This window comes from Geotrypetes seraphini, chromosome 1 (assembly GCF_902459505.1).
Source record: "Geotrypetes seraphini chromosome 1, aGeoSer1.1, whole genome shotgun sequence".
Taxonomy (NCBI): Eukaryota; Metazoa; Chordata; class Amphibia; order Gymnophiona; family Dermophiidae; genus Geotrypetes; species Geotrypetes seraphini.
The window spans coordinates 529,946,642-529,973,976 of NC_047084.1; the positions used below are offsets into that span (position 1 = coordinate 529,946,642).

General features: G+C 41.4%; 1 protein-coding gene across 2 annotated transcripts in view; it reads right to left on the bottom strand.

Moving 5' to 3' along the window:
- The window catches only part of DMXL1 (Dmx like 1), a 367,266-nt gene that overhangs the window by 186,715 nt on the left and 153,216 nt on the right, over positions 1 to 27,335 (bottom strand). For both annotated transcript variants that reach the window (XM_033929039.1, XM_033929038.1), the window contains exons 18-21: positions 24,877 to 26,574; positions 21,649 to 21,759; positions 12,757 to 12,926; positions 7,675 to 7,772 (exon numbers count right to left, since the gene is read on the bottom strand). In XM_033929039.1, the coding sequence (XP_033784930.1) occupies positions 7,675 to 7,772; positions 12,757 to 12,926; positions 21,649 to 21,759; positions 24,877 to 26,574 (2,077 nt within the window). The remainder of the gene's footprint in view (positions 1 to 7,674; positions 7,773 to 12,756; positions 12,927 to 21,648; positions 21,760 to 24,876; positions 26,575 to 27,335) is intronic.

Sequence of the window (27,335 nt, forward strand, 5' to 3'; positions counted from 1 at the left end):
ATGTGAGACAGTTCTGCTGCTTTTTTACCTGAAGAAACAACTTCAAAAGCTTCAAGACCATGTCCACTCTGCAGTACTGAGAATCTTTCAGCATCACTCCTCCTTCACTCGGTAGGGCAGTGTGCTTGGTCACCTGTGTCACTGCCGAATCCACCTTCAGCCACTCAAATAGCGGCTGAAGGATAGAGCTCAAATAATGCCATAGGAAAGAGCTTAGCTATGGTCTTAGTCAACCAAAAAGAACTCTCTCTGTTCAGTACTGTTCAGTAACCAGAGTGGTGAGATCTGGATGAGACGGAAAAAAGAATCCCAGCGTATTAGAATGACTCATGACAGTACACTGACACGTGGAGGGCTGAACCTATAGCTTCATATCCTTTATAGCATCCGCAATAAAATAGTGAACATTTTTAAACAACCAGTTGACAGAAAGGTTGTCATCCACATCAGCACTCTCAAGAGACCACTTGGCTGACCGTATCATATACAGTATCCAGGTCATCCATGGAATCAGTGTGCCAGTGAAGGTTGTCTGGACAGGGGCACTGGGGACCTGAACTGGTACAATACCGTCACAATGGTAGGTCCTGACTAAAAAGCTTGTGCAGCACCCAACGGCTGCATCACTTGGGTCAGGTCCATAAGATACATGACTTGTACATATTCTGGGGAAAAGTCACAGATCAGAATTGACATCAGCTCTCTGCAAGTCCAGGAGAATGACTAAGTAAGATCCCCGGACTCTGTATACTTGCCCTTTGTATCCCGCTCTAAACTGGCACTGGGCAAGATTTTCTGCCCATTTCCCAGACCCAAACAGGCTCCCCAGCTCTAGAGGACCCCAAGGAAGCAAGGTCTGAAGCTCCCGCCACCTCCCCTCACGGCAAGCAGTACATGGATGTTCCTCCACCGGTAAAACCAATGCAATCCATACAGGACATCAACTCCTTAGAGGTGGAGGAGTCCATTCCTAATGATTTTGAACAAAATCGAGGGGTTGTGAGGCAGAAAAATGAAAATAGCTAAAAATCCAAGATGGCCACCGCCAATAAATTTGCGCCTAAAACACCTTGTGGAGACACGATAAAAAATATAAAAATAGGCAATTTTGGTTTTTTGAGGGTAGGGGACCTGATCCGTTTCCCCAGAAATTGATGAAAACCCTGTTCTTAGACCCTCCCCCTGATTCTCCCATAGGAAGTAATAGCGCTGTACTTACAGTCTCCACAGTACCTGTTTGTCAGCTCTGTCTGTGCAGCTGAAGTGAAGGGAAATGATTTTCTGCTTCAGAATTTCACCAACTCACACAACACAATCTTCTGGATCTTTGGGCTGCCAGTTGGACGGACCACGAACAAGACCTCCATCCCATGAAACCTCCTCACTCATCCAGGGGCGGGAAAATGCAGCCTGCACTCTGACACCCCAAGGGCTCTTACTCAGGGAGCACAGAACCTACACTTAAACCTCTGACAGGGTCAGCAGGTAAGCATGCTCCCAGGGGGGCAGACCCTGAGCTCCAAAGGCAGCACACAGCAGGCTGGCTCCACAAGTCCACCCAAAGCTTTCCCTATGAAGCAGTTCAGCTCCTCAGAAACTATGTCCTTTCCCAGGCAGAGAACCCCTCCCAAAAGGGTCTTGAGGCACCAAAGCCACCAAAAAAAGATGGACTTTAGCAAAGAAAACAAGAAAAAAAAAGTAGAGCAGATCAAAAAGACTTCTGCACGGTTTGCTTGCAGAAATTAAAACTACAGAGGGTTCTCTACTCCTCAGCTAAGTGGGAGGAGCACGAAGAAAAGAATGTGTGGATTTCTGCAAGTCCCGGTTCGCAGGTTGAGGTGAAACATCTTTTGTATTGATTCTGGAATGGACGTAACAATTTACGATTAGTGCGCTGTAAATAAGATGCAGTAATTGCCACTTTCACGGTTAGCATGGAACCTTCCAAATAGCAGGTAAAGTGCTTCCATTCAAACTCCAAGCACTATCTGCAAATTTAATGAAGCACCTATAACTACAAATGCAAGGAACTCTGCCAAAGAGGTTGTGAGTTCAAGTTTAATGGTTCTTTTGATTAATCGCTTAATCATAATTCAAAGCGATGTACAATTTAAAATACATTCAGTGGGAAACAATACAATACAAACTTTAAATAATAACATAATATTAAAAAATGGTTCAACATACAGTACAAATCAAACTTTAAATAATGACATAATATTAAAAATGGTTCAACATATTCAACTTATATAAAAAAACCTAAGAAGAGGAGAGCAGAAAGGACTACAGGGTGAAACTGAAAGAAGCCAAGAGAGAGATACGTTTGGCGAAGGCACAGGCGGAAGAACAAATGGCTAAAAATGTAAAAAAGGGAGATAAAAATTTTTTCAGATATATTAGTGAAAGGAGGAAGATAAAAAATGGAATTGCTAGGCTAAAAGATGCTGGGAACAAATATGTGGAGAGTGATGAGGAGAAAGCAAATGTGCTAAACAAATACTTCTGTTCTGTGTTCACAGAAGAAAATCCTGGAGAAGGACCGAGATTGTCTGGCAAAGTTACACGGGAAAATGGAGTAGATTCTGCGCCGTTCACGGAGGAGGGTGTTTATGAGCAACTTGAAAAACTGAAGGTGGACAAAGCGATGGGACCAGACGGGATCCATCCCAGGATACTAAGGGAGCTCAGAGAGGTTCTGGTGAGTCCTATTAAAGACTTGTTCAACAAATCTCTGGAGACGGGAGTGATTCCTGGGGATTGGAGGAGAGCGGATGTGGTCCCTATTCATAAAAGTGGTCACAGGGATGAAGCAGGAAACTACAGGCCGGTGAGCCTCACTTCAGTTATTGGAAAAATAATGGAAGTGTTGCTGAAAGAAAGGATAGTGTACTTCCTTGAATCTAATGGGTTACAGGATCCGAGGCAACATGGCTTTACAAAAGGTAAATCTTACCAAACGAGCCTGATTGAATTTTTTGATTGGGTGACCAGAGAGCTGGATCGAGGACATATGCTAGATGTAATTTACTTGGATTTCAGCAAAGCCTTTGATACAGTTCCTCATAGGAGGCTGTTGAACAAACTTGAAGGGCTGAAGTTAGGACCCAAAGTGGTGAACTGGGTCAGAAACTGGCTGTCGGACAGACGCCAGAGGGTGGTGGTTAATGGAAGTCGCTCGAAGGAAGGAAAGGTGACTACTGGAGTCCCTCAGGGTTCGGTGCTGGGGCCAATCATGTTCAATATGTATGTGAGTGACATTGCTGAAGGGTTAGAAGGAAAAGTGTGCCTTTCTGCAGATGATACCAAGATTTGTAACAGAGTAGACACCGAAGAGGGAGTGGAAAATATGAAAAAGGATCTGCAAAAGTTAGAGGAATGGGCTAATGCCTGGCAACTAAAATTCAATGCAAAGAAATGCAGAGTAATGCATTTGGGGATTAATAATAGGAAGGAACCGTATATGCTGGGAGGAGAGAAGCTGATATGCACGGACGGGGAGAGGGACCTTGGGGTGATAGTGTCCGAAGATCTAAAGGCGAAAAAACAGTGTGACAAGGCAGTGGCTGCTGCCAGAAGGATGCTGGGCTGTATAAAGAGAGGTGTGGTCAGTAGAAGGAAGAAGGTGTTGATGCCCCTGTACAGGTCATTGGTGAGGCCCCACTTGGAGTATTGTGTTCAGTTTTGGAGACCGTATCTGGCGAAAGACGTAAGAAGACTTGAGGCGGTCCAGAGGAGGGCGACGAAAATGATAGGAGGCTTGCGCTAGAAGACGTATGAGGAGAGACTGGAAGCCCTGAATATGTATACCCTAGAGGAAAGGAGGGACAGGGGAGATATGATTCAGACGTTCAAATACTTGAAGGGTATTAACGTAGAACAAAATCTTTTCCAGAGAAAGGAAAATGGTAAAACCAGAGGACATAATTTGAGGTTGAGGGGTGGTAGATTCAGGGGCAATGTTAGGAAATTCTACTTTACGGAGAGGGTAGTGGATGCCTGGAATGCGCTCCCGAGAGAGGTGGTGGAGAGTAAAACTGTGACTGAGTTCAAAGAAGTGTGGGATGAACACAGAAGATTTAGAATCAGAAAATAATATTAAATATTAAACTAGGCCAGTTACTGGGCAGACTTGCACGGTCTGTGTCTGTGTATGGCCGTTTGGTGGAGGATGGGCAGGGGAGGGCTTCAATGGCTGGGAGGGTGTAGATGTGCTGGAGTAAGTCTTAACAGAGATTTTGGCAGTTGGAACCCAAGCACAGTACCGGGTAAAGCTTTGGATTCTTGCCCAGAAATAGCTAAGAAGAAAAAAAATAAAAAAAAAAATTTAAATTGAATCAGGTTGGGCAGACTGGATGGACCATTCAGGTCTTTATCTGCCGTCATCTACTATATTCGTAACATAAGGTAAAAAAGGGGGTGTGAAATTCAATTCATGATAGAAAAGTAGAACAAAAAAAAGGAAAAAAACATTGGGAAGACAGGTAACAGTAGAACATAATATTTAAAACAACAGTCTAAAGATTACTAGATCAAATGCCAAAGGCATCTTTAAAAATAAATGTTTTTAGATTACTTTTAAATTTTCCCAGATCATGCTCATTTCGTAGAAAGATTGGGAGGGTGTTCCAGATCTGTGGAGCAGTTACTGAAAAGATGAATTGCCGTCTTGTATTAATGATCTTAAGTGAGGGAATGGTTAATAGATTTTGCTCATTAGATCTTAAAGTTCTACTTGGATTGTATGGGATTAATAATTTATATATAAAAGCTGGAGTTTTATTGAGTAGAGACTTAAAAGTGAGCAAACAGAGTTTATATGTTATTCGATGAGTGACTGGGAGCCAATGTGCTTCTATTAACAGAGGAGTAACATTATCAAACTTTCTAGAGTTAGTTATAAGTTTAATAGAGACGTTTTGAATAATTTGAAGACGTTTGATTTCATTCAATGCTATTCCTTTAAAGAGTGCGTTGCAGTAGTCCAATTTAGAAATTACCAACGAATGAATAAGAATATTTAATGATTTGGGGCATAGAAATTTTGAAATTGCTCGAATCTTACGTAGTCTATAACAGTGTTTTTCAACCTTTTTTGGGCAAAGGCACACTTGTTTCATGAAAAAAATCACGAGGCACACCACCATTAGAAAATGTTAAAAAATTTAACTCTGTGCCTATATTGACTATATATAAACTAATTCTCTTGAATAGGAATCAAATAAACACAAAGAAAGTATTTTATAATAACTTTATTATGAAATATTAAGTAAACAGAATAGTGAAAAATTATAAAATACTTTATTCAGTGCGAAACCTGGGCCTGTTTGGCTGAACACAAAGCTGATATTCTGGCTGGAATCGAAGAAAGACACACACGTAGCTCTTCGTCAACAGCCGTTCCCTTCATCGCCCCATCACCGTCACCGCCATCCCTTTCACCGCCCCGTCACCGCCACTGCCATCCCATTCACCGCCCCATCACCGTCCCTGCTGCATCCATATAAGCCTTAGTACTGTAATATTTAGCTTATTCCTTTCTTATAAATCAAAGTTCCTGCTGCTGAACTAGAGAAAAAGATGTTCAGCTGGCAGGGCTTTGTTTATAAATTTTTATCAACACAACTAATATACTATTTTATCCTAAAGCAAAAAATAAATAAATAAATAAAAAATTTTTTTCTACCTTTGTTGTCTGGTTTCTGCTTTCCACATCTTCTCATTCAATTCCTTCCATCCACTGTGTGTCTTCTCTCTACGTCTTCCATTTGCTGTTACTGTGCCTCTCCCTTCACCCCTCCCCCCCAATTGGTCTAGCACCCATCTTCTTCCCTCCGCTCCCCCATAGTCTGGCATCTGTCTTCTTCCCACTCTGTCTTCCACATTTCCCTTCGGGGTCTGTTCCTCTCCACCCTCCTTCAATATCTGTCCTATTCCTTTCCACCACCACCCTTCCCTCCCTCCTTTACCATCTGTTCCTTTCTACTACCCTTCAGCTCCTCTCACGTGGCTTATCTATCTACCTTCCTCCCTCTTATTTTCATGGCACGTTACAATGTAATTTGTGCAAGCCACTGGAGCCTGCGAGCTCGGTCCCTGTCCCATCCCCACAAACCATCTCGCTTCTGTGCTCCTATTTTCTCCATTTCTAATATCTCCCCTATGTATCTGTCATTGCCCCCCCCCTGTGTCCATATACCATTCCCATGGCATGTCCCCTTTATGTCTCTGTCCCTATGCCCCATGCACATAATTTCCCCTCTTTCTGTTACCTTCCTGTGTCCAGATTTCCCCTATCTTCCTCTTCCATACCAGTGTGTCTCTTCTTTTCAACCCCATCTAGCTTTTTTCCCTCTTTCTTCCCCCCCCCCCCTGCTTCTAGCATCTGGCTCACCTGCCTGTCCTTCCCTTTCTTTACTGCTGTGGGTTTTTCTTTCCGTCTTCATCCCCTTGGCCCAGAATCCTTTTCCCTTTCACTCCCTCCTTCCAATTTGAGCCGGGAACACGAGCGATCGCACGGTCCCCGCAGCCACCACTCGCCTGCCCAATCGATCCTACTGTTTAGCCAGCTCTCTCCCTTCGCCTCACCTTAGTTTGTAGGTTTTGTTTTTCGGCGACATGCACGCGCGACTGCTCAGTGTTCAATCTTCTGCAACTTCCTGTTTCCGGTTGCGTCAGAGCAGAAGATCGAAACTGAACAGCAGCGGGGACCAGGGGAGTCTCATGGGAGTGCGTGCGGGACCCGGCCTGAGGCCTAATCAGTGTCTGCACCGTACGGCACACCAGGCAACATCTCACACTGGTCTATAAAAAGTGGTTTTAACAATAGTACTGATGTGATCATGAAAATTAAGTTTGGTGTCAATTCCATTCCTTCTGACTCTGGGTAAGGTACAAAATAAGTGCCAGTCTAAAATATGTAAATTGATTTGATTGTAACTGCATATCAAGTCTTATCCCCTTTACTCTTTAAATTTACAGCTACCAAGGGCATATCCCCTCCCTCCCGCTACCATGAGCAGCATTACTAACTTGCTGCCCACTTCAGTGACAGTTCTTCCTCTGACGTCACTGCCTAGACAAGGGACCAGGACGTGACTTCAGAAGGAAAGCAGACGCCAATGCAGGCAGCGAGCTGGTGATGCTGTTTGCGCTGGGGAAGTTAAGAGAGGTACAAGATAGGGAAAGGGTGAATGTGCACAGTGGAGTGAGGGGTGGGGGTGGAGAAGAAGAGGGTCCCCGATACCCTCACCAATACAGCGCCTGGGGTGGACCGTACCTCCTTACTACGCCACTGACAACATGACACGTAAAGTCTCACATTAAGTTACAATAACCTACTATTTTACCATGGCTTAGTAAAAGGGTTCCTTAGTTTAACTATTTAATATCTTCTGCTTTTATTTCTACCAGAGTCTGAGACACTGCCATATGCAAATAAGTAAAAATACAAATTAAACCAACACATATAAAGCTTTTACTTTTAAGTTTATTCCATGATTACTCAGAATCTGAGAGGGGAATTAGATCTAGAACAAGCATGCCAAGATATTCTAAAGATGGCTTCTGTAATCTCAAATGCTCTGCCCTGTATCTTTTTTGGTGCTATCAACAGGTAACCACCTAAAAAAAGATTACAATTTAAGTGGGAAAAGTAATCATTTGCATCAGTTTTACCTGTATAATCCCCAAACCACAGCTTTTTTTCTCATTGCAAGATAAAAAATAGCTGCATCCAATGGATCATTATTTCGTTGAAAAGCTGCTTTAGCTACCTGAAAAAGCAAAAGAATAAAAGAAATTAGTACTTGTCACTTGACTAACCGTATAATTAGTTTTCAGCCAGAAATTCAATTTTTCCCTCAGAAACAACTGCATATTTTTATTTGATTCAGCAAGTTAATTAAAATGTACAAACTGCATACAAGCAACATGATTTTTGGGAAAAATGGACATTAATAACTCAAAACATTCTGTTTTACTAGTGGATATTAAAATATTTGTTTCTATTTATGTATAATTAGGAGTCTATGTAAAAAGGAGAATAAATCAGTAATGTAATTTTATTTCTTATACCGCTAATCTGTTAGGTTCGAAGCGGTTTACAGAAAATATCAGCTCCAACACACACAGAAATATCTAACTATATTTCTGAACATGTGTGGGGCTTCCTATAGCCATCAACTCGCAAGCGTTCTATGTCTAATACACAGCTTAGGAGTTGGCAGCTTCTCACAAAGGAGGATATTATATATGTGCTTGTCATTTATTTGACTATCTACAAAAATTCAGGTAAGCAACTTCTCCAATTGATCCTTTGCCCTCTCTCTTATTAAAGAAGTTGAAGGGAACAACCAGGGGGCAGCTATATGGCAAATGAGGTTCAACGTGGATAGGTGTAAGGTAATGCATGTCAGTATCAAAAATCCCATATCCGAATACAAGATGTCCGGGATGGTACTTGGAGAGATCCCCCAGGAAAGAGACCTGGGAGTACTGGTCGACAAGTCAATGAAGCCATTTGTGCAATGTGTGCTGGCAGCGAAAAGAGCAAACAGAATGCTAGGAATGATTAAGAAGGGGATCACGAACAGATCGGAGAAGGTTATCATGCCGCTGTGCCAGGCCATGGTACACCCTCACCTGGAATACTGCATCCAGCACTGGTCGCCGTACATGAAGAAAGACACAGTACTACTAGAAAGGGTCCAGAGAAGAGCGACTAAAATGGTTAAGAGATTGGGCCTATTCTCCCTTGAAAAGAGGAGACTGAGAGGAGACATGATCGAAACATTCAAGATAATGAAGGGAATAGACTTAGTAGATAAAGACAGGTTGTTCACCCTCTTCTCCAAGGTAGAGAGAATGAGAGGGCACTCTCTGAAGTTAAAGGGGGATAGATTCCGTACGAACATAAGGAAGTTCTTCTTCACCCAGAGAGTGGTAGAGAACTGGAATGCTCTTCCGGAATCTGTTATAAGGGAAAACATGCTCCAGGGAATCAAGACAAGGTTGGTCAAGTTCCTGCTGAACCAGAACGAACGCAGATAGGGCTTGTCTCGGTTAGGGCACAGGTCTTTGACCTGAGGGCCACCGTATGAGCAGACTGCTGGGCGCGATGGACCACTGGTCTGACCCAGCAGCGGCAATTCTTATGTTCTTATCTTGAAATTAAGTTTTATAACAATACAATGAAAAAACTACAGAATTGCAAACAGACAAGCTAAACCATTGCTAACAAATAAAAACTCAGCAGCCATAATTACAACTTGATATGCAAGGTAATACCCACCCCCCTCCAGAAAAGAATAAAACCAAAAGAAAAATTTTAAAAAAACCCAAATTATTTCAAATAAATTCCCAGGACTCCACTAGGAAAGAAAATTAAAACACAGAAAAAAACAGAATCAAGTCCCTCCAAGCAGCAATATGCAATCAAAGGGAATCTGCATGCCAAGTCAAATAAGGCTCCCAAGCTTTAGAAAAACCAATAATAGTTCCCAACTTAAGTGCAGTCAATTTAGACATCAAACATATATAGTCTTACGCAAGACTTGCTCAAGAGGAGGTAGAGAAGACTTCTTCCACCATCTAGCCAATAAAAGCTTTGCTGCCACAGACAAATGCTTAGCAAAAGAATGGGCAGGTGGGGAAAGTCCCGGAGGCCGGGCATGCAACAAACAATAGTCCATACGCAAAGGGCAGGTCACCTGTACCACATCACTCAAGACTGAAAGTACAGAGGACCAATAAATTTGTATTTTAGGACAATCCCACCAAATATGAAAAAACATGCCCCGAAGGCCACAGTTACACCAACAGAGATCAGAACATGTAGGAAACATTTTATAGAGGCAAGCTGGAGTGAAATACCAATGATAAAAAATTTTGTACCCATTCTCTATCAAAGAGGCTGAAATAGATACCTTAAACAAATGCTTAAAGATCAAAGGCCAAGAGTATACACCAACCTGGGCACCAAGATGAGTCTCCCATCGGGATATAAGACCTTGAGCAGAATCAGTTTGAACCAATAAAGCCTGATATAATCTGCTTACTCCCCCATCTACCTGATCCCTTTCTCAGAGCTTGCTCTAACAATGTTTCTGAAAGTTCCAATTCCTCCCGTCCCTTTTTCTGCAAAAATGCTCTCAACTGATGATATTGAAACAAATCTTGTGAAGCAACACCAAACTCTTCAACAAGAGTATCAAAAGTACGAATCGAGTCCTCTTCCCAAACTTGACCAAGGGTGTGCAAAGAAAGTTTAGCTCAATTAAGAAATGTCTTATAACATTGGTTGGGGGGAAATCTAGTTTAAAGGAAATAGCTGACTGAAGGAAGTACCTTCTCCCAGGGAACAATTTAGCTTGTTGTTTAATCAATGTGGCCAAGGGTACTCTCATGAGAACTGGGAGTTCAGGCAAGAGTTGGCGAAGCCTATCTACAGGAAGCCAAGGCAAAGCCCAGAGCGGAATACTTTCCACCCTACATTGTTCCATGCAAAGCCAAGAAGACACCCCTCCCACCCAAGCTGCAACGATATGAAGTTGTGATGCCCGATGATACAGAGCAAAATTAGGAAATCCCATGCCCCCCTTCCCCCCCCCCCCAACAAACCAGGGGGCATTTTGAGGTATATTTTGTCCCGGGAGTGGAGGGACCGGTTTGGCATGTATGGAAGAAGCTTAGTCATCAAGTAGCCCGGCTCCATCTCGTGCAAGGATTTGAACTCTAGCATCAGGCTCTTGAAGACACAACATTTGGCTACGGGGAGCCAGTGAGCCAACGCTAGAGCCTGGGAGACAGGGTCATTGGCACAGAGGTTTTTCAGAAGCCTGATTGCTGTGTTTTGAACATGCTGGAGACGTCGTACATTCTTCACCCTGAGACCGCTGAATAGCGCATTGCAATAATCCATGCGGGAGAATACTAAGGCATAGAGTAGTCAGACAAAGTAAGATTCTGAAAAGTAGTTCCTTATTTTTTTTAGAGTTGTCATAGGTAGTAAAATGAGGAAGATACCACCTGAGAGATATGGTCAGAAAGCGACGGGTTGCAATCAAGAAGTATTCCTAAGCTGCGCACTTGGTCTTTTGCAGTTATGGTAGTCGAGTCCCAGCACAGTGAGGGACGGGCACTGTCACAGCATTCTTTGCTTATCCAAAGGAGTTCCGTCTTGGAAGTGTTTAGTTGTAATTTGGAGACAGACATCCAGTTTTTAATTTCTGAGAGGCAGGCTAGGAGTTTCGCAATCTGGGCGTCACAGGCTTCTCCTAGCAGTAGTTACAGTTGGAAGTCATCTGCAAAGAAGTGAGTCTGTATATGATATTTGTGGATTATATCTAATCTAATCTTCTATTTGTGCGTCACTCATACCTATACAGGCTCAAGGCGACTGTAAAGAGAGGGGAGAGAAAGAGGAGGTGGATAGGTAACAGGGAGAGGAAGGATAGGTCTAACGTAGCGATTGAATAGTAGGAGTGATAGCAGAGCCCCCGTGCGGAACACTGTATTTGATCAGTTTCAGTTTCGATAGCACGCTGTTGAGCAGAATGCTTTGGGATCTGTTATATAGGAAAGAGGAGAACAATTGTAGCGCAGTGTCTCTGATTCCGATTTCAGAGAGCCATGTAAGGAGGATAGGATGGTCAATATTGCCAAAGCCCGTTCTGAGATCCAGCAGCACCAGAAGGACATCATTACTCTTGTCCTCGAGATTCCAGCAGTCAACGATATTGAGGAGTACTGTTTCAGTATTGTGGAATTTCCTAAATCCCGATTGAAAGGTGGATAGGGGGCCTTGTTCGTCGATGAAGGAATGCCATTGGGAGAATACTGTTTTTTCCAGGATCTTGGAGACGAAGGGTAGGTTAGAGACAGGTCTAAATTTGCTGAGCATGTTAGGATTGAGTGTGGGTTGGGGTGGTTGTTTGTTTTTTTTTGAATCAGTCTGATGACCGTCAACTTCCAGTTTGTGGGCACTATGTCTGTTTCTAGAGAGATGTTGATGAGAGGAAGTATGGAGTCTACAAAGGCATTTTTCAGGGGTCCACGTCGGACCCAGAAGTGTCTAATATCTCAATGATGTCGTATCAGAAGACAGTTAGTTAGGTTCCCAGTTGTGGTTTTAGTTGTTTTGTCTAAGTCGCAGGGGGACAATGCGGAGTAAAGGTGAGACCGTATTTTGTCTACTTTGTTAGCGAAGTAATCTGAGAGCGTTTCGCTGTTGAGTTCAGTGTTAAGATATTGATTGTCTCCTTGTGATATTGTGAGTATATTTTTTGTTTGAAAAGGTTCTTTGATCAATTGGAGGTCTTTAAGAGTTGTTCAGAGTAGTACTTCTTTTTAGCCTCTAGGGTGGCTATTTTATATACTTCATGCAGATCTTTCCATTTGGACCTGTCACTATTAAGTCTGGATTTGTACCATTTCCTTTCCACTCTGCTTAGGGTACTATAGGAGGCCAGGGGTACAATAATAAAATTAAAGTAACAGTACCACATCAAATCCCAGACTTGCTTGCAATTTATAATTTAGGTCATTGCTACTGGTGCACATTAACCAGGATTCGGTCACATTCTTATTTGACGTTCTTTAAAAAGGAACTGTTTAGTTATGTGGCTTGCTTGTGGGGCTAGTGAACTGCTGTCATATATATATACCAGGTTGTGAGGATTAAATATTTGTTCTTGCAAAATACCATATACACTTGTTTTCTCTTTTATAAATCAGTTTAGGAAAAAAAATAGCACATACCTTTTCTATACATTTGCGCAGGTTGTGAATATTTCGTACCCACCAGCCAACTCCCATAGCTCTGAGTTCTGACCATGTCGGATCCCCTTTCTGCATTGCTGGAAGCATATTCAGAAGTTCCTCCTCTGCTACTGAATGAAAGGCCCATGCAAAGTGAATGGTTGACAAACCTAGATTATAATATAAAATAAAGATTCATACTAATTGAAGTTTCATAACAATCTGAATTAGTAATTTAAATATCAACAGTTTTATAAATTATGTCTGTGTAATCCAATCTGACTTTTATGGAGTTTGTGGAACAGAAACTTCTAAGGTTTATAACAAAGAAATATAAATAAACAAAAGACAATTGAACTAATTATGTATTTGTAATACATGTATTTATTGGGCAGACTGGATGGACCATTCAGATCTTTATCTGCTGTCAGTTACTGTGTTACTTCACAGGACCAGGTATAAAAGGAACAGTCTGTTAAATAGCAAAAGTCCTCAGAACAAGGTTCACAAGTATTTAGCAGAATTTGGCTTACCTCAACCAACCAGAATATCTAGCTCTTGTAATCAAGACGTTTACTGAAATCACTTCTTCCTTCTCCCCTGGGCTTCCTTAACCCAGCTCTGGCCCTGCATTTTATTTTTCCTGGCAGCTGCTTCCCTGACTCTACCCCTCCTGTGTTATTCCCCCTTAGGGAGGAGCTATGTAAGTCAAGGTGGTTCTGACAATGTGAGGGAGTATTCAGCACGGGAAGTGATAACATTCTCAAGACTCTCTCACATACCTTCCCCCCTCAGCTCAACCCTACCAATTTGAGCATCTGCCATGTCAGGGTCCACCTTCTGAAACAAAAATGTAGCATTTTCATGTTCTTGACCTACCTGATGTTGTAATTCAAAACTGAAGGGGCTTGAAGGCAAAGGAACTACCTCATGATGCATGTGTTCAGTTCTTTGTGGCAAGCCATCCACTTGAGGGGTTCACGATCTGTGATCAGCAGGAAATGTCATTCCAGTAAATTATATATATATTACTGGAATATATATATCCTCTCAATCTGTTGTCAGACAATTCATATGAGTATATCATCATCAATCGTATTGAAGAAGGAGGGACCTCAGACTGGTTTTTCAATGTATACAGATCAGCTGGAACAGCTGTTTAGCAGGATGAAACTATAATGCAATCACTGCTCCTCCTCCTCCTCCTAATTTCTACTGTACAAAATTTATTAATGTGCAAATTCAGCAATTGTAAAAAATAATTTTCTTTATAAATAATTGTGTATCAAGATTTTATTTATAGGCATCTTAATATTTCACTGATTCTTGACTCTATTGATTTTTGATTCTGATGGGCCCGTTTCGTCCTCTTGCTTCTTCAGAGAATCAATATAAAAATTGAGACTGGGCTTCACAGTCCACTTGTTCTAATACAGCTTTAAGTGCTATTTTAAATGATGTCCATATTAAAGTCTCAGGGGGCGCTTATACGTTTAACCGCAACTGCTGTATCGCAAATAATGGTGGCTAAACATATAAGTGCCCCCTGAGACTTCAATATGGACGTCATTTCAAATAGCATCAAATAGCACTTAAAGCTGTATTATAACAAGTGGACTGTGAAGGCCAGTCCCGATTTTTGTATTGATTCTCTGGACGTCATTTCAAATAGCATCAAATAGCACTTAAAGCTGTATTACAAGAAGTGGACTGTGAAGGCCAGTCCCGATTTTTGTATTGATTCTCTGAAGAAGCGAGAGGGCGAAACAGGTCCATCAGAATCAAGAATCAATAGAGTCAAGAATCAGTGAAATATTAAGATAAGTGGCCTATAAATCAAATTTTGATACATGATTAATTATTTATAAAGAAATTTTTTTTTTTTTTTTAAATTGCTGAATTTGCACATTAGAAATTAGGAGGAGGACCAGTGATTACATTATGGTTTCATCCGGCTGAACAGCTGTTTCAACAGATTTGTATGCATTGAAAAACCAGTCTGAGGTCCCTCCTTGTTCAATATGATTGATGTTTGATATACTCATATGAATTGTCTGACAACAGATTGAGAGGATATATTTTTTTTTTCTATAAGAATTACTTGAACAATAACTGGACTTTGAATTCCATGTTTGGATGCAATTGAGATTGTGAAGTGTGGAATCCATAAGAATACATTTTTTGTTTATTCCAGTAAATAATACTGGAACATTTCCAAAGAAAGCAAGGTCTTCCTTTTCAATTACCACATAGTTCCTCTTCCTAGGGAATATTTTACAGCTAATATAGACCCCCAAGTGTTCTCTAACTACTTCTTGAACCAAGACGGCCCTGAGCACAACCTCTGAGGCATTCATCTACACCACAAAGAGCCAGTAAGTCCAGAGTGATTAGCATCAGCTCTGAGCAGATTTCCTTTGCTACAGCTTGGAATGTGGCATCTGGTTTTGGCATCTACTGAACCTTTTCTGGGGCATTCTTCTGCAGAAGGCGGGTTAGCAGTTATACCTTCTCAGCAAACCCCAGAATAAATTGCCTATAGTATCCAATAAGCCCTAGGAAGGCTCACACCTGTTTTGTGGACTGGGGTATTGGCACCTGGGTAATGGTTTCCATCTTCCAAATCTGAGGTTTCCCCACCAATAAGAAAAGGTACTGGACCCCCGTCATTTCAGGTAACATTTTTTGGGGATTGGCCCTCAATCCAATGGCAAACACATCGACCCCACCATATTCTGGACTAAAGCAGACACCATAATCCAAGACTACAACACCAAAGACTTCATCTCACAATAGAGTCATCTAAGTACAACAACCCTAGATGAGCTAGTCCCAGAACAACCCAAAACCAGAATCCATAGAAAATCAGAGAAATGGTTCGACAACAAACTCCTCCTACTCAAACGACAATGCAGACAACTAGAAAGAAAATGGAGAAAAAGTTACCAAGATTCCACAAAGTTGGCCTGGAGACTACTGAACCAAAAATACAAACAAAAACTGAAAGAAAAAAGAAAGGCATATTACACAAAACAAATAGAAGGATCCCAAGACACAAAAAAGCTATTCCAGCTACTAAAAGAACTCACAGACACCACACCCTACCTGACCAATAACAACTCCTCCCCTCCCTCAGCCACCCTCCTAACCACATTCTTGTAAAACAAGATCACAACTACACCTACGTACCTAGAAGAGATCTCAAATCCCCCCACAGAAAAAGAATCAATTGCAGCAGACAGAACCTGGTCCCAATTCTCACCCATACAATGGTCAGACTTCAACAAACTGTATAACAAATATAGCCATGCAGCCTGTGACCTTAACCATTGCCCCCCATACCGATTGAAAACTTCAAGCACACTCTTCCACACCTGGCTCCTACAATGGATACAAACTTTACTCACAGATGGCCTCTTCCCACAAGACCTCAGCAAAATCATTATAACGCTGATCCTAAAAGACCCCAAAGGAACAACAGACCAACCATCCAACTACAGACCCATACCCTCAATCCCACTCTACGTCAAGCTAATGGAAGGCCTCATTGCTAAAACCCTAACCTTATACCTAGAAAACCACAACTTACTCCATCCCACTCAATCGGATTTCAGAACTAACTACAGCATTGAGACTCTACTAGGAACACTCATGGACAGTGCTAGACAACACCTTAGCACAAGCAAGAAAATTCTGATCATACAACTAGACTTCTCCACAGCATTCGACCTGGTAGACCATGACATCCTTCTACAGACATTAGACTCAATAGGAATCTCAGGCAAGGTACTCTCATGGTTTAAAGCAGGGGTATCCCAGAACCCGAGGAGATCATAAACGGAGACCACAATGAAAAGCTGGTCCAACTAGAGGCGAGCCGAGAGGATGTCCTCCGACAGATAGACAGACTGAAGAGCGACAAATCACCGGGTCTGGGCGGCATCCACCCAAGGGTAATAAAAGAACTGAGAAACGAAATAGCGGAAACACTTCGTCAAATATGTAATCTATCCTTGAAAACTGGGGAGATCCCAGAGGACTGGAAAATAGCAAATGTCATGCCCATCTTTAAGAAGGGATCAAGGGGAGACCCAGGAAACTACAGGCCGGTGAGCTTGACCTCGGTCCCGGGAAAGATGATGGAAGCACTGGTCAAGGACACAATCTGCGAGCACTTAAAAAAAAAATGGACTACTAAAGGCGAGCCAGCACGGCTTCTGCAAGGGTAGGTCGTGCCTCACGAACTTACTGTACTTCTTTGAGGGAATAAACAGTCAGAAGGACAAGGGGGAAGCCATAGACATCATTTACCTTGACTTCCAAAAAGCCTTCGACAAGGTACCCCACGAACGGCTGCTTAAGAAGCTGTGGAATCACGGGGTACAAGGGGATGTACACCGATGGATCAGACACTGGCTGGCGAGCAGAAAACAGAGGGTTGGAGTAAAAGGGCATTACTCAGACTGGCAATGGGTCACGAGCAGAGTTCCTCAGGGATTGGTGTTGGGACCACTCCTGTTCAATATATTTATCAACGACCTGGAGACGGGGACGAAATGTAAGGTCATTAAATTTGCTGATGACACCAAACTCTGTAGCAGGGTCAAAACCACGAAGGATTGTGAAGACCTGCAAAGGGACCTGACGAGACTGGAGGAGTGGACAAAAAAGTGGCAAATGAGTTTCAACATAGAAAAATGCAAGGTCATGCATGTAGGGAAAAAGAACCCGATGTTCAACTACAAAATGGGGGGAATATTGCTAGGGGTGAGCAACCTTGAAAGAGACCTAGGGGTGATGATGGACACAACATTGAAACCATCGGCGCAGTGTGCAACAACTTCAAAGAACGCAAACAGAATGCTGGGCATCATCAAAAAGGGTATCACAACCAAGACAAAGGAAGTCATCATGCCGCTGTATCGTGCAATGGTGCGCCCGCACCTGGAGTACTGTGTCCAGTACTGGTCGCCGTACCTCAGGAAAGACATGGCAGTACTCGAGGGAGTCCAGAGAAGAGCGACTAAACTTGTAAATGGTATGGAAAACTTTACATACGCTGACAGGTTGAAAATGCTGGGGCTGTTCTCCCTGGAGAAAAGGAGACTTAGAGGAGACATGATAGAAACCTTCAAGATCCTGAAGGGCATGAGAAAGTGGATAAGGACAGATTCTTCGAACAGTGGGGAACCACAAGCACTAGGGGTCACTCGGAGAAATTGAAAGGGGACAGGTTTAGAACAAATGCTAGGAAGTTCTTTTTTACCCAGAGGGTGGTGGACGCATGGAACGCTCTTCCAGAGATTGTGATAGGCCAGACCACAGTACAGGGGTTCAATGAAGGTTTGGATAGGTTCCTAAAGGAAATGGGATTGAGGGGTACAGATAGAAGCAGAGGTAGGTTATAAAAATGGTCAGAAATCACTTCACAGGTCAAGGACCTGGTGGGCCACCGCGGGAGCGGACCGCTGGGCAGGATGGACCTCTGGTCTGACCCAGTGGAGGCAACTTCTTATGTTCTTAATCCACCTTGAACCACCTTGACAATTCTTATGTAACCCGCCTTATGTATTTAGCAATATCATGAAATTCTTATGTAATCCGCCTTGAATCGTAAGGTAATGGCAGAATAGAAATCACTAATGTAAATGGTCCAGAACAGTTTCCACTTGGATGAGATGGGTCATCCAGTACTTACTACCTCATGACAATGTTATCCAAGAAGGTGGCTGCATAGTCCCCATGCAGCTTAAGAAGGCAGTCAATCAGGCATTAAAAGATAGCTGGAGCTCCATGAAAGCCAAAAGGCAGCACTGGGATGAATTGGAAACAGAACTTGGAGCATGGAAAAGGCTGTGTTCTCCTTGGGAGTTAGAGTGAAGGGTACCTGCCAATATCCCGTGGTCAGATCCAGAGTAGAGGTGAACTGGGCTCCTCCAAGCCTCTCAATGAACTCATTGACTCTTGACATGGGATTAGCTTGCAGCTTGGATACAAGCATTCACCTTTCAGAAACTGATACAAAACTGGTTGCTCCCATCTGGCACCAATATGATGGGGTAGGATCAGTTACTGGATGACTCTTCAATAACACATAGCTCCAGCATTTCAGATACTTCTTTCATGACAACTTGCTGGAATAATATACTTCGTTCACTGAAATCAGCATGATTATTAAATGATCACTCATAATTTGAAGACTTGTTTGTTTTTTGTTTTTTAAATGGGAGCAAGTGCATGGGGAACTGTAAATCTTAATGTTTGTTTTACTATATGTGAATCGATTCCTGTGTAATATACTAGGTTTTGTGTAGAAACATAAAAAATGACGGCAGAAAAGGGCCACGGCCCATCTAGTCTGCCCACACTAATGGCCCACCCCCTAACTACCTCCATGAAGAGATCCCACATGCCAATCCCATCTTTTCTTAAAATCTGGCACGCTGCTGGCCTCAATTACCTGTTGTGGAAGATTATTCCAGCGGTCAATCACCCTTTCGGTGAAGAAATATTTTCTGGTGTCACCATGAAATTTCCCACCCTTGATTTTCAACAGATGCCCTCTTGTTGCCGTGGGTCCTTTAAGGAAAAAGAGATCCTCTTCCACCTCGATACATTACATTACATTACATTACATTAGGGATTTCTATTCCGCCATTACCTTGCGGTTCAAGGCGGATTACAAAAGGTTAATTTAAAAAAACAGAGTTACAATGATTATCTAGAGAGGTAAGTTGTAGATCTTAAGAGCATTTAGAGGTCGTGTTGTTATTGCTGCTTCAGGAATTTCTTGAAAAGTGTGGTTTTTATTTCTTTTCTGAACGTCCTATAGTCTGGGGTGGTCATCAGAAGGTTGGAGATCTGGTTGTCCAGCCTTGCGGCTTGAGTGGCTAGGAGGCCGTCGTGTAGTTTTGTTCTTTTTACTTCCTTGATTGGGGGGGGTATGAATGGGGAGTGCGTTTTTCTGTGTCTGGTACTGGGTGCTTGGATGAGACGATTGTTCAGGTATGATGGGCTGTCTCCGTGTAGGGTTTTAAATAATATGCAGTAGAATTTGAATTGGATTCTTTCTTGGATTGGGAGCCAGTGTGAGTTGATGAAGGCTTCAGTGATGTGGTCATGTTTTTTCAATGAGTAGATGAGTCTCAAAGCTGTATTTTGGATTGTTTGGAGTTGTCTTATCGTAGTTGCAGGACATGGAAGGAAGAGTATGTTACAGTAGTCCAATATACCTAGTATTAGGGATTGTACTATAAGTTGGAATTGTGTTCTTTCAAAGAATTTTCGGACTTGTCTCAGATTTCTCATGATTGCGAATGATTTTTGAATTGTTTTATTTATTTGCGGTTGCATAGTGCAGCATCTGTCTATGGTCATGCCTAGTAGTTTTATGGTGGTTTGGATGGGATATTTGATTGCGTTTATGTCTAGGTTGGTTGTGGTTTGGATCTTGTCATTTTCTAGGAGGATGAATTTGGTTTTGTCTTGGTTGAGTTTAAGTTTGTGATTTTTCATCCAGGTTGTGACTGTTTCAAGTGTTTGGTGAAGTTTGTCTGTCATGGTAGGTTTAGAATGATCGTATGGGACGAGGATGGTGATGTCATCCGCATAACTATAGGAGGTTATGCCTAGATTATCCAGATGCGTTCCTAGAGAGGCAGTGTAGAGATTGAAGAGGGTAGGGGATAGTGGAGATCCTTGTGGTACGCCGCAGGGGTTTGACCAGGATTCTGACTTTTCTTTGTTTGATTTTACACTGTAGGTTCTGAGTTTTAGGAATCCTTCAAACCAGGAGTATACTTTATCTGAGATGCCTATTGCATCTAAGATCTGTAGAAGGATGTTGTGGTCTACTAAGTCGAATGCCGCCGATAGGTCCAGTTGTATGAGTAGCATTTTTTTCCCTGTACTAAGTTGTTGTCTGACGGTATCCATAAGGGAGCCTAGTAGTGTCTCTGTACTGAAGTTTGTTCTGAAGCCTGATTGCATGGGGTGGAGTAGGTTGTGGTCCTCTATGTAATTGGTGAGGAGTTTGGCTACTAGGCCTTCTATAATTTTGACATATAGCGGAATTGAGGCTATAGGTCTAAAGTTAGATGGGAGGTTTTGTGGTGCTTTTGGGTCTTTTTGGATTGGGGTGATGACAATTTCGCTGAGGTCAGCAGGGAATGTGCCTTCTGTGAGCGTGAATTGGATCCATTGTAGAGTTATGGTGCGGAATTTTACACTAGAGGTGGTAAGGAGATATGAGGGGCAATGGTTGAGGTCACAGGAGGCATGGCTGTATTTTTTGTAGAATTTGTTGAATTCTGACCATTGTATGTTAGGGAATTGAGCCCATGACATATTGAGGTGGAAGAGGATCTCTTCTGTGTAGTTTGAGTTCTTTTGTAATCTCTTCAGACTAATAAGGGGATTAATAAAATATAATCAATTTAAGGGAAAAAATTAAACAAAATGAAAACCAGGCAGATATGACAAAAATGCTTGAAAAACAAATAGGATAAGAGAGTTATTTCACATCCAGTTTGCTAAATTGAAACAAATTGGAATATAGTGCAGGGGAAGCCATGCTGGGAATATCTGATATGCTCAGATTTTTTACAGTTAAACCTGAACTTGGTAACAGCTACTTGATTTAGATGTCTTCAATATCCCCCACCTAAGTATATGGCTGAATCATCCTGGGTGTCAGAGAACACATGCTACTATGGACAAATTTTCAGAGGTGGTTCATTTTTTATTTATTTGTTTGACTTGAAACTTTATCACTTTTTATACAGGTGTTACACTTTTATAGGAACATGAAAGGTAATAAAGCAAGACTCACTTGCCTCAATAACAAGTGTCATAATTTAAAATATCTCTTGAAGTTAATACTAAATACATTACCTTGGTGAAGAAGCTGTGCTCGTTGAACGGGAGGAAGGGAGGTTGCAAGAAATGTATGAAGCCTAACAGCCAAAAAGAATTTCAAGCCACATTCATCAAGAGTCTCTCCACCTGGGTACAGAACAAATTATATGACATTTGTTTTCATTTGAAACTACAGAAAACATGAGTAAACATGTGTCTAAGCACAGTGTATTGCAAATTGTGTGCCACGGCACACTAGTGTGGCTCCTGAGATTTCAGGTGTGCCGCGAAACACTGGAGAGGAGGAGAGGCACTGGCACCAGCTGATTGCCCACAGGATGTGCCTCTTGCGGTGAAAGGCATATCCTGTAGACAATCAGCCGGTACCTGTGCCTCTCTTTCTTTTTGCGCGTCTTCCCTGCTGGCATCCCCCACTGGTGGCTCAAGTCCCGTCTGGAGGGTCTTCGCACACGCATGGACGTTGATGTGATGATGTCACGTATATTTGTAATGCCATCACAACAATGTCCATGCACTTCTGGATGCCTCAAGCCGCAGCCACTACATTTAGTGTGCTGCAGCTCAACAAAATTTGCGGGACACTGGTCTAGCAAATAGAAAAGGAAATGGGCTTTGTTACTTAGAGGTAGCAGAATCATTTCAACAGAAAAAAAGGTCAGGTCTATGCATTAAAAAATAAATAAATAAATAAAAGAATTAGATAATTAACTTGCTAAATCTTTTCTAGTATATAGGTGTGTCATTCTGGACAGATAGGTAATATTCCCACACTTGCAAGTCATGCAATAGATGTCCACTCCAGCTTTAGAATCCCCCTCCTCCTCTACTAGATGGCTCTGCTGGTCCCTTCAGTTTGTACCAAAGAAGGCCAAATCCCAATACAGAAACACATGTGAAACAGGGGTACGGGGAAACTCCCCGAACTACAACTCTGTTCTGCTCTGAAATTATAATAAACATGTTAACATTGCCCTTGAACAATCGAAACAGCAAATCAATCAAACCAAGCAAACATTTATGGAGCTCAAGTATCACCCCAAAGTGTTATAGCAATATAATATTTTTTATAGCCTTAAGGTCAGACTGACATCAAAATTTCAGTTTGGACTCAAACTTTCTAATTGAGATAGAAGGCAGGCACAGGAAATAACTGACAGGGCGAGGCTCCAGACTGACGCACCATCTATTAGAAAAGATATTAGCAAGGTAAGAACCTAATTTCTTTTTCTAGTGCAATAGGTATGTCATTCTGGACGGACAGGAGGTACAAAAACAGTCCTATAAATCTAGGGCAGGACCACTGTGCCAGCTCGTAACAGTTATACACAGCGGATGTAGCAGCAAGGGAGGACTCCGCCTTTGGGTCCTCGGTGTTACAAACTGGTGCAGTGGTCCCACTGTAGATTTCTAGGACTGCTTTTGTACCTCCTGTCCGTCCAGAATGTACAACTCTGTTCTGCTCTGAAATTATAATAGTAGAAATTTATAACCTCTTCCTTCAATTCGCTGCCAATAGGTTTACAATGATGAGCAATAGCAGTGCTATATAGTATTATTGAAAGTTCATCAAGATTATATCTAAACAATTTCTAGGTTTGTTTTAAGTCTTCAAAATGTGCTGACCTCCAACCAGTCAATATGTTTCTTGGTTGGGGAATATATCGGTCAAGTGACCCTCATCAGACTTGATTTCTTCAAACCATTTTCTATTTTTGATTAATAAGTGATTCTAAAGTGCAATCAAAGTGCTTTTGTTCAGTGCAATAAATCAGTTCTAAAAATTTAAAAGCTTTAAATGTAGTTTAATTTAATTGTTTTTTACTTAGCTTTTCATGCTTGCTAGTCACTGAAATACTGAAAGGAATCGACAAAATAGAGCAGAAAAAACTATTTACATTGTCCAATTTGACACGGACAAGAGGACATGAAATGAAGCTAAGGGGGGGCAAGTTCAGGACTAATATCAGGAAGTTCTGCTTCACACAGAGAGTGGTTGACATCTGGAATACTCTCCCAGGGGAGATTATTGCGGAATCGACAGTCCTAGGCTTCAAAAGCAAACTAGATGCATATCTCCTTGAGAGAGGCATATAAAGATATGGTTGGCTATAAAATAAGCCAGGTGTATACCTAGCAGGGCCTCCGCGTGTGCGGATCGCCGGACTTGATGGACCGAAGGTCTGATCCGGAGATGGCGCTTCTTATGTTCTTATGTTCTTATGTCACATGAGCCGCTATTAGTTTATCTCAACATCGGGTAGGGACCTGTAATCTCCGACATGTTTTGCCACCAGCTTTATCAAGAAGTCCCCCCTTCAGTATTGAACCGCTGCATCCTGACTCTGCCTCTAAGGTGTCGGGATGCAGCGGTTCAATACTGAAAGGGGGACTTCTTCTTGATAAAGCCGGTGGCAAAACATGTCGGAGATTACAGGTCCCTACCCGATGCTGAGATAAACTAATAGCGGCTCATGCGACTAGCAAGCATGAAAAGCTAAGTAAAAAATAATTAAATTAAACTACATTTAAAGCTTTTAAGGACTGAAATTTTTAGAATTGATTATTGCACTGAACAAAAGCACTTTGATTGCACTTTAGAATCACTTATTAATCAAAAATAGAAAATGGTTTGAAGAAATCAAGTCTGATGAGGGTCACTTGACCGATATATTCTCCAACCAAGAAACATATTGACTGGTTTGAGGTCGGCACATTCTGAAAACTTGAAACAAACCTAGAAATTGTTTAGATATAATCTTGATGAACTTTCAATAATACTATATAGCACTGTTTTTGCTCATCACTGAAATTATAATAAACATGTTAAACATTGCCATTGAGCACTCGAAACAGCAAATCAATCAAGCCAAGCAAACATTTATGGAGCTCAAGTATCACCCCAAAGTGTTATAGCAATAGATTATTCTTTTATACTCTTAAGGTCAGAATGACATCAAAATTTCAGTTTGGACTTGAACTTTCTAATTGAGATAGAAGACAGGCACAGGAAAGTGCTATTAAAATATATCAACAAAATTAAAAATGTATCATGAGAAAAACTGCAGAATGTACAGAATATAACAAAACTTAATAGTGAATATAGGGGCTTTTTTTTTTTTTTTTTTTACTAAAAAGCACTGAAATCCAGGCTTAAAGTATTAAGTATAATACCAATTCTATACTTTGTGAAGCAATTTGACCACTGTATAGGGAAAATAAAATTAGCCAAACCTAAATAATTACCTTGATTTCGATCTCTGCTTTCTCCAATATCAGTGCTGGTAGTAGCAATTGTGTCTGCCAATGCCATTAAAGACATCTGTTCCATTCGAGTGAGACCAGGTAAGCTAGAATGAAGCAAATGACTGGAAAGAACCTGAGAGTGTTCAGGTCCAAAATAAGTTGGACTATACTGAGAAAGATCAATAACCTGAGGTTTTGTATTTTCTTCATCAACATCTAACATATTCAGCTCCTCTGTGCTTAAAGTTGGGATCTGGAAAAGTTCATCATAATTTTCTTCATTTACATTTTTGTCATTTCCTTTGGCTAACTTAGTGCAATTGATGGGCTTCTCTGAAGTAGTATATGAAATATCTTCATCAGCAGCAAGTAGTGCATATAATGGGAGTGGGGGAACAGAATCTATTTCAGTATAATCCGTATTCTCAGTTTTGTTGAAGGTCTTAGGGTCTCTAGCAGTGCTTCCACTGGCACTGATGCTAAGTGACCTAAGCCGACGCTCATGATTTGGTTCAAAGTCATTGACAGCTACAATTTCCCCAGCAATGCATTTAACCAAGTGGGCTAAAATAGCTTTTGCTCTGCGAACTTTACCTAAATCCATGAGCTCCAATAATTGCAAAGGATGATACTGAGGTAAAGTTGGAAACAATGCATGTGCTGCTTCAAAGAGACCAAAATCTTCCATTTCCACAGGAAGATCAAATGCAGTTTTTTTTCCCATTAGTTTTTGTGCCAAGCTCGTCATCGATCTGGTTAAAGTTTTCTTGGACGTTTGCATGGCAGAACCAACAGATAGACTTTGTTTCATTAAATTTGTTATAGAAGGTGTGCTTCCATTTTGTGAGTCTGCAATAATGGACTCCCGTCTAGGAGAAGGCTGCCACTGAGAATAGACATGCATTTCACAATCCATCCCAACCACAAGGATACCATCACGTACCCATGACAAAGAAACGGGCAAAGGATGTGATCCTTCTACTGAAGAAACCAAGTCCACACATCTCAGTAACACAAACCTACAGTGAGATAAATGCTTGACACTTTCCCAGACAGGTAATGTGAAAACTTCTTTACAAGTCTGGTCCGGTACCTTTCCTGCAAGCTGACCATACATTAGAAGTTTAGACCCAATTCCTACAGTTAAAATATGTGAACCATCTTCCCTAGACATCCAGTCCAAATGAATTAAGTGCTTTGTGCTAGGCATATTGTGCTTGTTATAGGATAAGCAAGCATCATGCTTGTTGTATACCATCAAATTGTTGTCAATACTAATTCCAGAGTCCAAAACTGGAGTCACATCATCTAAATGAATAGTTTGTTCAAGGATCCAAGAGGAACCTCCTGTAGATTCACATTCAAAAATACTTACATGCATCATGAAGTCTTGAGAAGAGCGATTACTGTTAACAGTGGCCTGTTTGAATGCCACAGCCAGTCGAGTAGTGTGTGCACAACTTACTTCTACAGGCCTGCCTGGTACACTCACAGCACTAGCATTCTGTAGTCCATCTTCAAGTAATGGCCATTCTTCCCATAAGTATGTAATATTGCCAGATTGTTCACATGTAGAAGAAACATCTGACTCGGTGACCACTCTGCATCTCCAAAATCTTACTTTTCCATCTGAACATAAAGTTGCCAGAAGATAGGGAGCATAGCATACCGGATAAATGCAAGAGGAGCTTAAGTGTCCTGCAATGTAAACCAAAGTAAAAAGAATGTCTTTAGATATATTCTTTAACATGTGATACCAGTATTTGACTCAAATGTATTCAGTTCACTAGTTGGCTAAACTTCATCTGGGACTTTTTAAATATTCATAAATCACCAAATCTTTCCAGCATATCAAAACATATTCATAGTACTATCTTATAAACCACTGAATATTTTTCTAAAGTGTGTAGAATCCTCAGAGGGCTCACTTTCCTTTATTTAGAGTTCATAGAAGGATATATGAGCCAATATCTTTAATGGATTCTTTTCTTGTATATTTTTAACCTTTTTCTTCTTATGTATAAAGTGCAAATGCAGCAGTTTTTTGTGCAAACTTAGCAGTAATAAATAGAAGATGCATAAGAATTTATCTTATTCTTAATGTGCATTATGGGAGAACCTCCACCGACATGCCATGTTTCAAAATTTTCATCAGGGTCGAGGACCCAGCTCAACATTCTAGAAGCACAGAAAATATATGTTCACAAATTCCATTTAAATCAGAGAACCTATAATACCTTACTTAGTTGCACTAGTAATATGAACTCATTCAAATATATAAGAAACAGCTTCACTGAAAACAGCTTTATTCCATCACTGTTAGTAAAGTATATTAAAAAAAAAGGATGAAGTTAAGAGTAATCTATGGAAATACTTCTTTTCACAGAAAGGGTGGTAGATATGTGGAACAGTCTCCTGGTAGAGATGGTGGAGTCAAAAGCTGAATCAAGAAAGCCTGG